General features: G+C 57.4%; 1 protein-coding gene across 1 annotated transcript; it reads left to right on the top strand.

Annotated features, from left to right (window-relative positions):
- The first annotated feature begins 827 nt into the window (after positions 1-827).
- LOC102460446 (SLAM family member 5-like) lies at positions 828-13,012 on the top strand. Its single transcript, XM_075907661.2, has 5 exons — positions 828-1,260; positions 4,183-4,512; positions 5,866-6,129; positions 11,055-11,321; positions 11,786-13,012. Exons 1-5 carry the CDS (start codon positions 1,200-1,202, stop codon positions 11,878-11,880), a joined length of 1,017 nt encoding a protein of 338 aa, XP_075763776.2. The 5' UTR covers positions 828-1,199; the 3' UTR covers positions 11,881-13,012.
- Positions 13,013-13,253: the final 241 nt, after the last annotated feature.

Here is a 13,253-nt window from a genome sequence, read left to right as displayed (position 1 = left end):
CATAAAGATGTCATCAATGTACCGTAGGTAGAGAAGGGGTGAAAGGGGACAGGAGTTGAGGAAATGTTGTTCTAGGTCAGCCATAAAGATGTTAGCATACTGTGGGGCCATGCGTGTACCCATGGCTGTGCCGCTGATCTGGAGGTATAAGTTGTTCTCAAACTGGAAATAATTGTGGGTGAGAACAAAGTTACATAGGTCTCACATTGTTAGATAGGTCTTACATTGTTCTCACCCACAATCGTGATATTTGCATCACTGCGTGAACCTGTGGCCTCACAGTTGGTAGGGGGTTTTCTCAGAGCCCAGCTCAGCCGGCCTGCTTCACTGAGCTGCTGTGATGGGGAGGTGTCTTCAATTCCTTGCTCCAGGCCTCTGTCCAGCAGAGAACCTATAGACCCCCCACTTTAGGGGATCACAGCTCCCCAGTACACAGGGCTGGATTCTCCTCCATGCCAATTCTTCGTCTCCCCCTCCCCCCCCCCCCCATGCACACACACAGATGCACAAAGGACCCTGATGGTGGGTTTTGATGCACTGGGTGCCTGCTGAAGACCCTTTCCATGGCCAGAGCTGTGTCATGGGGCTCTGGGGTATGATAGAATTCCTAGCGCGGCAGGGTCATGGGGCCATAGACAGAACCATCAGGAGCAATGCCCGTTTCCCACCCTCCTCAGCCCCTTTCAGCCTGGAGCAAGGCACATGAGCCCTCCCCAGCCCAGCGCCCTGGGTTTGCACTGGCCAAAGGCCAGCACTGGGCTGGGTTCCTTAGGGAGGGGGTGGAATCTCTATTCCTAGAGGTGTTAAGTCCTGGCTGGCTGGGATGGTTGAGCTGGGGCTGGTCCTGCCTTGGGCAGGGGGCTGGACTCGGTGCCTCCGAGGTCTCTGCCCCCCAGGAGTCTGTGATTCTGAGGTGGAGCCCTGTGCTCAGGGTGACACGCTCTGAGGGGTTGTGGCTGCCTTGTGCTCACTGGGTGACTTACCCCGAGGGCTGAGTCACATCCCGCCCAGCAGGGGCTTATTGCCAAATCCCAGCTCTTGGTGGGGAAACTGCAGAGCCCCAGGGAGATTTATTCCTCCACAGTCCAGCCTCAGCCGCAGAGGGGAGCCAGGATCGTCCTGCCCGCCAGACCCACCATCCAACCCGTGCCAGGCTCTAGCTCCAGGATCTCTGTCACCAGCCGTCCCACACTGTCCGGATGGAGCGGGCTCGTCTTTCCCCTTCTTTTCTTTTGCTCCTTCTGCTCTTACAGCCTGGCGGTGAGTGATGGGACCTGGAGGGTGGGACACGGTGACACACCTGTCACCCCCCAACCCTGCACCTGGGAGCCTAGCGCTGGATTCAGTCCCTTCGTCACCTTTTCCACATAGCGCTAACCCGGGCCAGCAAAGGGCCGCTCAGCCAGGGCTGGATAGCGGGGCTGGGGGCTGGAATGGAGAGCCATTGGCAGAGCTGAGAGGGGGAAGGGGTTGGAATGGGAGGGGGTTGCATGTTGGGACTCAGGGGCATCAGTGGAGGGAGGGGAGTCCAGGGCTGGAATGGAGGGGAATAGCCCCACTCCCAGCTCCCCTGACCCGATAGGGCTCCATCCTCTCCAGAGGTTTTCAAACAACGGGTAGCACCCTAGCACTGGGCAAGGAAAGTCAGGCCCTGGGGCTCGTGGATGCTGGGGGATCCGGTGAGCAGCGGGGATGCTAAGGCAGCTCCCTGCCTGGCCTGGCACTGCAGACTGTGCTGCACCCAGGAGCGGCCGCCAGCAGCCCCAACTCCTAGGGGGACAGGCCCGCGCACTGTCCGTGCCCCGAGCACTAGCTCCGCATTCCCACCCGCTGGGAGCTGCTGCCGGCTGCTTCTCGGCGCAGCCTGGTCTGCAGGGCTAGGAGAGGCAGGAAGCTGCCATAGCCCCCGCTGCACTGCTGCCCAGAAGCCACACAAGATACACCCCTCCTGCCCCAGTCCTGCCCCCCCAACCCCCAAAACTCATCCCCAGCCCTCCCAGAGCCACACTCCAGTCACATTCTGTTGGGCTGTGGCATCAGCGATCTTCCTCACCTGGATCATGAGAAACGTTTGCAGACCCTTGGCCTAAAGAGCCTGGGGAGCAGGGCTGTGGTCGGGCTGGCCAAGGCCCAGAGTGCCCGTGTGCTCATGGGGAACTATCTCCCTGCCACAGGGTGCGGGGCATGACCCTGGGCAGGAGGGGCTACCTCATGGCAGGGCAATAGGGTTGCCAGATGGTTTAGCAAAAAATAACGAACACCCCCTCCCCCCATCAAAAAAACCCACCGGGGAAAAAATTCAGCTGAGAAAAAAAAAGTGGGGGGAGACCAAAGTTGTTGAGCAGGAAAAAAAAACGGATCCTGAGAGTTATTAAGCAAAAAAAATTTAAAAATTTTAAAAAACGGGGCGGGGGGCTGGGCTTAGTTGCTGAGTGTGTGTAGGGCTGCCAGGTGTCCAGTATTGACCCAGACAGTCTGTTATTTTCACCTCCTGGCTGGGAAAAAATCAGACAATACCAGACATTTTAGGACCTTTCAGGTGTTGGGTATTTTCTGAATTTTTTACTGGACAGGAGGCGAAAATACCAGACTGTCCAGGTCAATACCGGACACCTGGCAACCCTAGAGGCAAGGATAGGTAAGCAGGGGCGGAGGGAGCTGGAAGGGCAGCAGAGGGGTCAGGCTGAGAGGGACTCCAGCGTGTGTTGCGGCAGCTGCACCAAGCCCCTGTCCATGGGGGAGTGGGGCAGAGGGCCAGGGCAGGATTATCACTGCTCCCTGGCAGCTCCAGGAGGGTGTCCCATGAATTAGTGCCCCCCCACCCAGGGTTGTCAGGTGTCCAGTATTGACCCGGACAGTTCGGTATTTTTGCCTCCTGTCTGGTAAAAAAAATTCAGAAAATACCAAACACCTAAAATGCAGGGGATCTGTCCGGCCCGGCACAGGGAGGCAAGACCGCGGGCGCCAGCTGCCTGTTAGGGCCAAAAAGCCTCAAAAGAATTTCTTCAAGGGGCCATGCTGGTTTTTTAATTTTTAAGGGTTTTTTTTTTTTTGCTGAACAACTTTGGTTTCTCCTCCCCCCCCCTTTTTTCTCAACAGAATTTCTTTCCCAGTAGTTTTTTTTGGGGGGGGGGGTCGGTATTTTTGGTTAAACAATCTGGCAACCCTACCCCCATCCCTGCTCCCCACCCCCAGCACAACCACTGCCGGAGCCAGCCGCACTGTGAGCTGCTCGGGAGCCGCCGCAGGGCCCAGACTAGCCAGGCCACAGGAGAACCTGGCCCAGGCATGTGGGTCAGTCTAGAGGCTGAGATGAAATGGCCCCTCCCTGTGCCTGCATCCCTTGGGGCTGATTTATCTCGTTCATGCCCAGGAGACTGTTCCAAGGCCCCACACCGGGCCCAATCCTCCACTGCCCGGCGCGAGAGAGATGGGTGCACCTCTCGCGGGCGGCATTTCACGCTGCCTTTGCCTCGGGGCAAGCGACTGTGCAAGGCGCAGAGTGAGGGAGAATCGGGCCCAGGATCCTGGCACATATTTCTTTGCTCTTCCACTCCCTGGCCCCTTTGCCACGCGGGGGATGTGGAAATACCCACGGAAACGCCACTTTGGCTGGAGAAGCTGCTCCCAGCCCTGGACAGGGCTGGAACTTGACCTGAGGGACACAGAGAGACGGGAGCTGCCTTCCTGACCCTTCGAGGCTCCCGTGGCCCAGCAGGACTCCGCTGCTGCCTGGACACAGTGTTGCTTGGCCGTTTAATGGGCTGCAATAGGATCCCCAGCTTCCCTTAGGGCCCTGCGGCTACAGCACCTGGAAAAGCTGAGTCCTGCTATAGCACAGGGTGGGCCTTTGTGCCTTCGGAGGGTCATTCGTGGCTGCCGCACAGTCCCGGGTAACAGCTGCCAGTGCTGCCCGCTCTCCATGCCCCGTAGCTGATGTGACCCGGCCCCTTGCTCAGTAACACCCAAGGTGATGCCTCAGGGGGAAGGCTGCCCGGCCATGGGGTGTCTGATGCCTGCTCTGCCATCTGTGGGATGTGAACGCAGATCCAGGGGAAGCAATTCCCCCTCCCGCACCTGTAAGCTGTGTGCTTCCTCCTGGGGCCTGTGGGAGCAGGTCTGGGGCCTGAGGAGAGGAGCTGGCCTGGTGATATATCCCCTGTGCTTCTCCCTGTGCACCAGGCTACTCCGGAGCCACCACGGATGACGAGGAGCTGACGGGGATCCTGGGAGGCTCGGTCACTTTTCCCCTGAGGATCCCCGCCCCGCAGAAGTTGAAACACGCAGCCTGGATGGTCAACACATCGACGAGCATCGCCACCGTCACCGGAGGGAACCCGCCCCGCCTCCGGGTGTTTCACCCAGCCTTCGAGGGACGCCTGAGAGTCCCTGAGCAGAGCCACTCGCTGCAGCTCCGCAGCCTGCGCACGGAGGACACAGGCAGCTACAGCGTGGAATTCAGCACAGACAAGGAGGACTTCGCCTACAGGGAATTCACGCTGCGCGTCTCCAGTAAGTGCTGGCGGCGGGACCCTGGGGGAGTCTGGAACCAGCCCTGGCCGGGAAGCTCATGGCCACTTGCCAACTTCTTAGGGCAGCTGCTTCTCCTCCTCCATTGTCTCTTCCGCAGCCCCCCAGCTCTGCTCCCCAGCTCTGTCTTGCACGGCCTTTGCCCACCTGGCCACTGCCCCACTGCTCCTGCCCTGCCCACATGGGCCTGGACCAGTGAGGGGCAACCCAGGCTAGTGAGTGGAGGCATGAGCGGCCTCCTCCGTCTCAGTGGCCACTAGACTGGCCAAGCAGCCTCCCGGGATGGGGCAGTTCCGTGGACCGCACTGGCATCCCTACGATGTGCGGGCAGCGCCCACTGAACCATAGCAGCACTGGGGTTGGCTGCAGAGGGAGCGTTGCATACAACACTGTCTGTGAGAGCTATCGGCACGCTCCTCCCCTCGTGTCCCTGGCTTTACGTGCGCGGCACTTTAGCAATATCGGCAGGAAAAAACTTACATGGGGGGAAAACCAGCAGAATCTGGCAACTCTGCACATGGTCAAAAAATGTCTCTCAACTCTCTGCGGTCAAAAAATGTCTCGTGGGCCACACAAAGAACCCAGTGAGCCGCAGGTTGCCCACCGCTGCCCTGGACCCTCAGAAACCCAAACTCCTCTTGGACTCTAGGTCAACTTCATTCCTCCTCTCCGCCGCCCCCCCCCCCCCCCCACATCCCTCCCAGACTCCACTTCCTGGCCTGCTTTCCCAATCAATGCCAGAGCTAGGCCCCCAAGAGAGCAAGCAGGGAACAAAATTTCTGTTGAACGGGCCATTGCGACACCTGCTTTTGTCCCAGGTGGGGAGCAAAAGAGAACTCTGCCCACTCAGATAGTTCCATGGAAAGTTGCAAAAACTCTCACTCAGGAAATTCAGCGTTTTGACATGTCACTCCCTCTGGAACAGCAGGTGTCGAAATGCTGATCGGTTTCCACACAGGCCTCACCACGTACAGTGGGCTCCAAGGGGTGGAGGGGAAAGACCGTTCAAAATGCAATGCTTGGTTTTGCTTTCAACTCCTGCTCCGGAAAACGGACACTTTTCTTGGCACCAACTCATTCCCCACAAAACCAAATTTTCTGTTCAGTGGAAAATTTCCACCAGCTCAACCCTCAACTGATCTCTAAGGTGGGGCCCCTGCACTGCTCCAAGTTACACCCCCTCCCCTTGCTCCTCCCTGCCAGCTGTAGCATTTTCTTCCTGTCTCCCTGCTGCTGCAAGCATGCTGTGATGATGCAGATCCAAGCAGTGGCTAGTAAATTGCTGTAAGGATTTCAACCATTCTGTGTTTCTTCCCCCCCCCTTACCCCCCATAGAAGGGCAGCTGCCGCCCACCATCGCCTGTGACTCAGTGGCCTGTGAGAATGACGCCTGTAGCTACACTCTGCACTGCGCCATCAGGGATGGAGGGGAGAACGTGAGTTACAGCTGGAGTCACATGCCCAGCCACATTATATCCAGGGTCTCTGTTGTGCACATCCGGCAGCGGCACCAGGCTGCTCACGAGAATTTCACCTGCACGGCACATCTCCGTGATGGCAACAGCTCCAGCACAGTCTCCCCAAAGGACGTGTGCACAGGTAAGGGAAAGTGTGGCCCAGGGCTCTCCCAGAGTGTTACCTGCACGAAATACTCACACACTCTAGGGGCACCCTCCTTTACCTGCTTCTAGAGCTCAGGCGTCACTAGCTTAGGCGTAACAAAACTCCGGTCATCTGAAGAAGTGGGCTGTGCCTACAAATGCTCATGATACCACCTACATGTTTTGTTAGTCGGCAAAGTGCTACCAGACCATTTGTTTGTTATGTTGATCCTGTACAGACTGCCTTGGCTACCCCAAGCATCTCAATATAGGCACCCACCATTACCCTTCTGCAGGCTCAGGCGTAACCTTGCACTGTGCATGTTTGCAGGGTCGTTTACCAGTGAAAGAGCCTTACACAGTAATATCCTACTTCCTCTCTAGTTAGTAACAATCATCAAAAACACCAGGCATGCCGGCCTCGCCGCTCCTAATGAGGCAGATGAACTTGTCTTGCTGGCCAGGCAGGGTCAGGTCCATCTGGGGACTCCAGTTTCAGTGCAGTGTCACTGGCACAGGGTTGAAGTCTGGCAGCTCTCATCTCGGGGGCTATGGCTTGGAGTCGGTTCCCAAAGAACTTCCTTTGGACCCCCAATTTATACAGTGAAACCTGAGTCCTGCTTAGCTCTATTGTGACCAATTAGTTTAGAATGTTTTTACTAACCAATCATAGCATACTGTAACAGAATTACCTAGCCAATCAGACCCCACCACCTCAGTTGATTTGCACCTAGCAAAGTGAATGCTCCAGACAAACAATTAAATACCAGACCGACAACAGGAAGGTGAGGACCACCACCTTGAAATGAGGATTCCTCAGACCCAACTATTGAAAAACATAAAATAGTCTCACAGCACCTTAGAGAGGAACAAAACCCGTGGATGGGCTCATGACTTTTCACGGACACAGCCCACTTCTTCAGATGACTGGCGTTAAAGGTCTAGTTCCGAAATAAATAGGGGATGCGGGGGGAGGGGGGAGGTTTTTCCCCTCTGAAAACTCAGCTATCCCTCTGAAGCTTTTGATAAACGGTTTCTTGCCAGATGAAATGCTGTTGAGCTAATTTTTCTTTACCCGTCTTGAGCTCTGTTTCTTTATCTGGAGGCAGTGGGTGCCTCCCCCCATTCATTGAACAGGATGCCTGGGTGCTAGACTCCGGCTTGTGAGCTCCTAGGCCCCTCAGAGTTAGGTACAGCGGCTCTCATCTTCCTACGTTCCTATGTGACTCCCGTCCTCGGGTTCTCCTTGCGCAAGCCCTTTGTGTGTCTCTAGCGTCAAGTGGGTGGTACAATATTTGTGTGACAGTCCCATCGACGTCACAGCAACACCCATGCAGCCAGCACCTTACGCAACCCAGCAGGCAGGCAAGCACGACCACCCTGCCTGGCACATGGCTCACCCGCCAGGAGACGGCCGACAAAGTGGCTCCAGGGACAGGGCTTTGTCTGGGACCGACAACACAGCCCACACAGAGGCCACCTGGGCTTTGTCGAGCCAGGGGCTTGACGCTGGTGGTGGTTTGGCTGCGTCTCTCCGGGGAGCTGAAGATCTGACAGTTTTCTCTCCACGTGGGGCCACCAGGAAGGGAGGGTTCTCCCAGTTTTCCAACCAAGCAAGCCCCAGCGGCCCTGATTCAGCACATTGCCTGCCCACGCCCAGTACGTCTCATCGAGTGGGCGTCTTCTACCAGTCCTCTCAAGGTCTTCGATGTGCCGGGACACCAGGCGCAGCCCCAGAGTAACCCACCATGGCATTGAACTCGGCATGCATTGCACTGCCTGACCCTGGCATTCGCTCTGGGCCGAAATGGGGAGAGGACACGGCTGCGCCCTCTGAGACCCAGCACGAGTCCCTGAACATTGGAACACGCGTGAGTGAGGGCAGCGAACATGCTCCACTTAGCAGAAAGAAAGCGTGATCTCTGGGGGTTGTCATGGGTTCATCCTCTTCCTAACAGGGTGCTCATGCTACACCTCCCCGACAGGCTCAGGAGGGTGGTGTGGGGTGAACACTCTGTCACGTTGGTCCCTGCAAAAGAAGGAAACTACAGTAACCAGGTTGGAGGGTCAAAGCACAAAGATGAAGCCCTGACTTTCATGGAGTATGAGAGAGATCACCAAGAGCACGACTGGGCAAGGGAGCCAAGAAAATGCAAGCGACAGCATCAAACCAGCGGTGAGCCACAAGGAGGCATCCCAGCGGTACGTGATGTGAGCCCTGTGAGCCCCGCCCCAGGCCGCCCACCTCCTGGAGCCCTGCCCCACGCCGCCCACCTCCTGGAGCCCCGCCCCACGCGGCCCACCTCCTGGAGCCCCGCCCTGCCCCGCCCACCCCCTGAAGCCCCACGCCCCAGGCCAAGACAACTTCTACAGTGACTCTGGTTCTACTTTTGATCTCAGGGCATCTCCAGCGACTGGATGAACCCATCCTGATGCAAAACTGTGGAGTTCAATCCCCACACTTGAGTCAACGCAGCTGGGGGGCCATGCTGACTCCCTAGAGTGCCCTGCCAGAGAGCAGTTGCAGTGCCACAGTTGCCAACAAGTTTGTGCAGCACAAATCGGCCTAGCCTTAGGCTGAGGGTATAAGGCCCAGCCTGGGTCAAGGGGGGGCGGATAGATGAGTTTTCCACAAGCAGTGCAATAGTTTACAGTTTATAGGGCCCGGCCCTGGGTCAAGGCGGGGCGGATAGATGAGTTTTCCACAAGCAGTGCAATAGTTTACAGTTTATAGGGCCCAGCCCTGGGTCAAGGCGGGGCGGATAGATGAGTTTTCCACAAGCAGTGCAATAGTTTACAGTTTATAGGTCCCAGCTCTGGGTCAAGGCGGGGCGGATAGATGAGTTTTCCACAGGCAGTGCAATAGTTTACAGTTTATAGGGCGCAGCCCTGGGTCAAGGCGGGGCGGAGAGATGAGTTTTCCACAAGCAGTGCAATAGTTTACAGTTTATAGGGCCCAGCCCTGGGTCAAGGCGGGGCAAACAAATGTTTACTATAAGTAGTTCAATGGGCTTCGTCTGGGTCCCAGCTGAGCAGGGCTTGGGCCTCCTCACTAGCAGAGAGCCGACAAGCACAGGGGCTTTTGCGCCACAGGGGAAACCTGCCCCCCAAGGGAAGAGGTGGCGGGGGGCATGCAGGCCCACCCACTCCGCTGTGTCCCAGCCCAGGGCCCTGACAGTGGCAGCGCTGCAGCCAAGGGGTTGGTGGGGATCCTGGCCGCTAGACGCCGATAGATCTGTGGCTCAGCGGGGATCCAAGCCACAATGCGCTGCCCACCCGACCTCCATCTCCTCAGCTGCCCCGGGGTCGGCTGTCTCTGGGCCGCTTCCCAATGACCCCTGGGGGCCTACCAGGCTCAGGCTCTGCTCCTTGGGGTCAGCTGGGGATGGAGGTACTGGCAGGGTGTCCATGGGTTCTGGCTCAGGCAGGGGCCCGGGTGGACTGGTCTAGTCATCAGGAGCTTGGTATGTCTTCAGGGTGTGGCAGAGATCTCTGCAGCCCAGGCCAAGCCTCAGGGGTTAGCAGGGGTCCTGGAAGCCCAACCTAGTCCTCTTGTCGGGTGCTGCGCGGTTGAGGCCTTCCCTGCAGGAGCTGGGGCCGAGCATCTGCCCTATTTGGCTACTGGGCTCTGACTGAGCTCTCAGCTCTTATACTCCTAGTCCCGCCCTTCAGCTTTCTGTGGGCGGGGCTAGGTGAGGCTGGACCGGCCCACCAAGGGGTCTTAGAGGGCCCTTCAGAGGGAGGCCTTGTTGCTGTCCCAGACTTGTTACATAAACACCCAGTCACCACCACATTCTTGGTGAAAACCTTCAGGCTGTGTCTAGACTGCACCCCTTTTGTGGAAAAGGGATGCAGATTAGACACAGCGCAATTGCAAATGAAGCGGGGATTTAAATCTCCCCCGCTTCATTTGCATGAACATGGCTGCGCCTTTTTTCCGGCTCGGGGCTTTGCCAGAAAAAAGCGCCAGTCTAGACGGGGATCTTTCGGAAAATAAAGCCTTTTCCGAAAGATCCCTTATTCCTGATTTTTAAGAGGAATAAGGGATCTTTCAGAAAAGGCTTTATTTTCCAAAAGATCCCCGTGTAGACTGGCGCTTTTTGCTGGCAAAGCCCCAAGCCGGAAAAAAGGGGCAGCCATGTTCATGCAAATGAAGCGGGGGAGATTTAAATCCCCGCTTCATTTGCAATTGCGCTGTGTCTAATCTGCATCCATTTTCCGCAAAAGGGGTGCAGTCTAGACACAGCCTCATTGTTTTGCCCTCTTCATTGAGCAATGGCCTACCCTGTCTTTGATCTTCCTTTTGCTTCTTATATATTTATTGAATATTTTCTTGTTATCCTTTTTGTCTCTAGCTAATTTGCGCTCGTTTTGTGCCTTGGCCTTTCTAATTTACCGCCCTGCAAACTTTTGTTATTTGTTTGTATTCCTTTGCTTCTTTTATTTCCATTTCATTTTCCTTTGCTTTTGTAACTGTTTGGTCTTGGATACCATTCCCTTGTCAGTGGTGACCGAATGTCGCTGGTAAAGGTCATGGCAATCATTAGTCTTCCCTTGTTTCCAGCTTCAGTTATTTTAATTCATAAAAATGCAAACCCCAATGCATTGGCGTACAGTTCAGTAAGGAGGGGTTTTTGTTTTGGAAATTGAGCAGAGATCTCTAAGGCTCAGCCTGCTGGAGACCATGGTCTTACCTTGCTTTGTTCCCGGTGTTCCTGTGCCGAACTATCCATGCTTTACACTATTTTTGACGATATGTGACCAGTTTTGACTGGTCCATTGACCAAGCGTCTCTGGACTGGTCAGTTGCTCCACCCACCCCAGATGCAGAGGGCTACCTCAGCTCAGCTTCCTCCAGTGGCTCCCTGCAGTGGCTAGGAAGTCGCGCCAGGGGTTTATCCTGCTTCTGTCCTTCCCGTGCAGAGCAAGTGCCGGAGACTATGATCATTTGCGACTCAGTGCGCTGTGCCCACGGAGCCTGTAACTACACGCTGCGCTGCATTGCCAGGGAGCGAGGGGGAAACGTAGGCTACACCTGGACTCGGGGCCCCCGCGGGGCGGTCGTATCCACCGGACCTGTTCTACAATTCTCTCTCAGACCTTTCGAGGATCTCCCGGCCGTCACCTGCACAGCCCGGCACCCCGCGAGTAACAGCTCCAGGACCGTCTCCTCCATGGAGCTGTGTCCAGGTAACCCCCTCGCCAGTGAAGGGCTGCCCAGCATGGCGAGCTGCTCCTGCCCCGTCTTTGCTCTGAGGAGGCTCCGGCCTGGGGGAGGGCCCAAGGGGAGGGTCTGGAACCTCAGCATGGCAGGGCCGGGGAAGGGGTCACATCTGTAGTGTTGCTTGATGAGCTGCTTGTGGGGAGGATCCGGCAGAGAAGGGGACGGAAATGGAGGAACTGAGGGGCAGGTTTGAGCCCCCTCACCGCCCTCTCCTCCTCCTGTTCCGTGTCAGAGCCCTCAAGCACCGAGCTCCCGGGACGGAGGGCGCATGGGCGGAACTAACTCCAATTCCCCAAAGGAGACACCGGCGCCTGGGCTGGCACAGTCTTGCCCGGGCCCAGCCCTGTTTGCTCAACCCCCGGGTAACCCAGCCCCCGCCATGCCCCAGGGTGCCCCTACAGAGACTGACCCATCGCATTTCTTTGTTTAGATTTCGCATCACAACCATCCCTGGCCTCGTCGCTGTCCTACAGCCACGTGGGTCTGCTGCTGGTGCTGGTCCTGGGCACCGGGGTCGTGGCGTAGCCGCCCCAGCAACCGCGAGCAGAGACGGGACCGAGAGCAGAGGAGTTGCTACTGTGACTGCTAATCCCGCCTAGTGCCAGCATCCTCCAGCCTGCCAGGCATGGGCGGCGGGTGTGTGAGGGGATGGGAGGGGCGGCTCTTCCCAAACAACCAGCCTGGCCCTGCCACAACCAGCCCCCAGAACCCCTGCTGTAAGAGTACAGGTGGGCGGAGTGAGCTGCCCCTGAGCCCTGTCCTGTGGGCCGGGAAGGTGCAGGCCACATGGCCTCTCTCCCCAGTGCTCCGGGGTCGGGCAGGCTGGGGCCACGTGGCCTCCTCCCTCTCCAGTGCTCCAGGGTCAGGCAGGCTGGGGCCACGTGGCCTCCCTCCCCAGTGCTCCAGGGTCGGGCAGGCTGGGGCCACGTGACCTCTCTCCCTAGTGCTCCAGGGTCAGGCAGGCTGGGGCCACGTGGCCTCTCTCCCCAGTGCTCCAGGGTCAGGCAGGCTGGGGCCACGTAGCCTCTCTCCCCAGTGCTCCAGGGTCAGGCAGGCTGGGGCCACGTGGCCTCTCTCCCCAGTGCTCCAGGGTCGGGCAGGCTGGGGCCATGTGGCCTCTCTCCCCAGTGCTCCAGGGTCTGGCAGGCTGGGGCCATGTGGCTTCCCTCTGCAGTGTTCCGGGGTCGGGCAGGCTGGGGCCACGTGGCCTCCTCCCTCCCCAGTGCTCCGGGCCGGAGAAGCTGGGGCTGCATGCTGCTCCACCTCCCCTTGAGGCTGTGGCGGGAGGTGAGAAAGCTTGGCTTCTGTAAGAGGGCGGGGCCTAGGCAAAAGGGGTGGGGCTAGGAGCTTTCCTCTCCCAGCCCTATCTTCACTCACTGCCCAAGCTCACAGCTTCCAAAGGGTTCATGTCATCAAGTGGGAAGAGAAGCAGAAACACTGGGTCTGGTGATGGGGCTGTCGACTCTGATCCAGTGGTGGAACTGTGGATCTTGTTGTCATTCCCATAACTATCTATGGTGTGTTGGAGTTTGAAACTGCCAAGCTTTACCTATCAGTAATATCTAGTAGCAGTGAGTTCCACAGGTGAACTCCTCTCTCTTTTAAATAAAGTCTCTGCCGCTTAACTCTGCAGTGGGGCTGTGTCTGCATCATGCCTGCCCATGGCAGCACCCTCCTTGTGGGGTTTTCTCAGCAATGCTGTGGAGGGGTGACCAGAGGGAAGGAGACCTTTTGGCTGAAGCTCTGGAGAGGACATGCCTGGGCAATGAGGTGTGTCACTGTGGGAGTCATCGCTGCTGGGGAGGGCCTGTCCTAGCCAGGCTGGGGGATGTGGTGGCTAATGTGGCCCAGGCCCAGGCAGGGAGCTGCTGCTGTATTCATCTCTCACAGGCCTTGTC

Source organism: Pelodiscus sinensis, chromosome 22 (assembly GCF_052426305.1).
Source record: "Pelodiscus sinensis isolate ZL-2025 chromosome 22, ASM5242630v1, whole genome shotgun sequence".
In the NCBI taxonomy this organism is placed as follows: Eukaryota; Metazoa; Chordata; order Testudines; family Trionychidae; genus Pelodiscus; species Pelodiscus sinensis.
The sequence above is the reverse complement of the archived record's forward strand: the minus strand, read 5'-3'. Positions and strand labels throughout refer to the sequence as shown.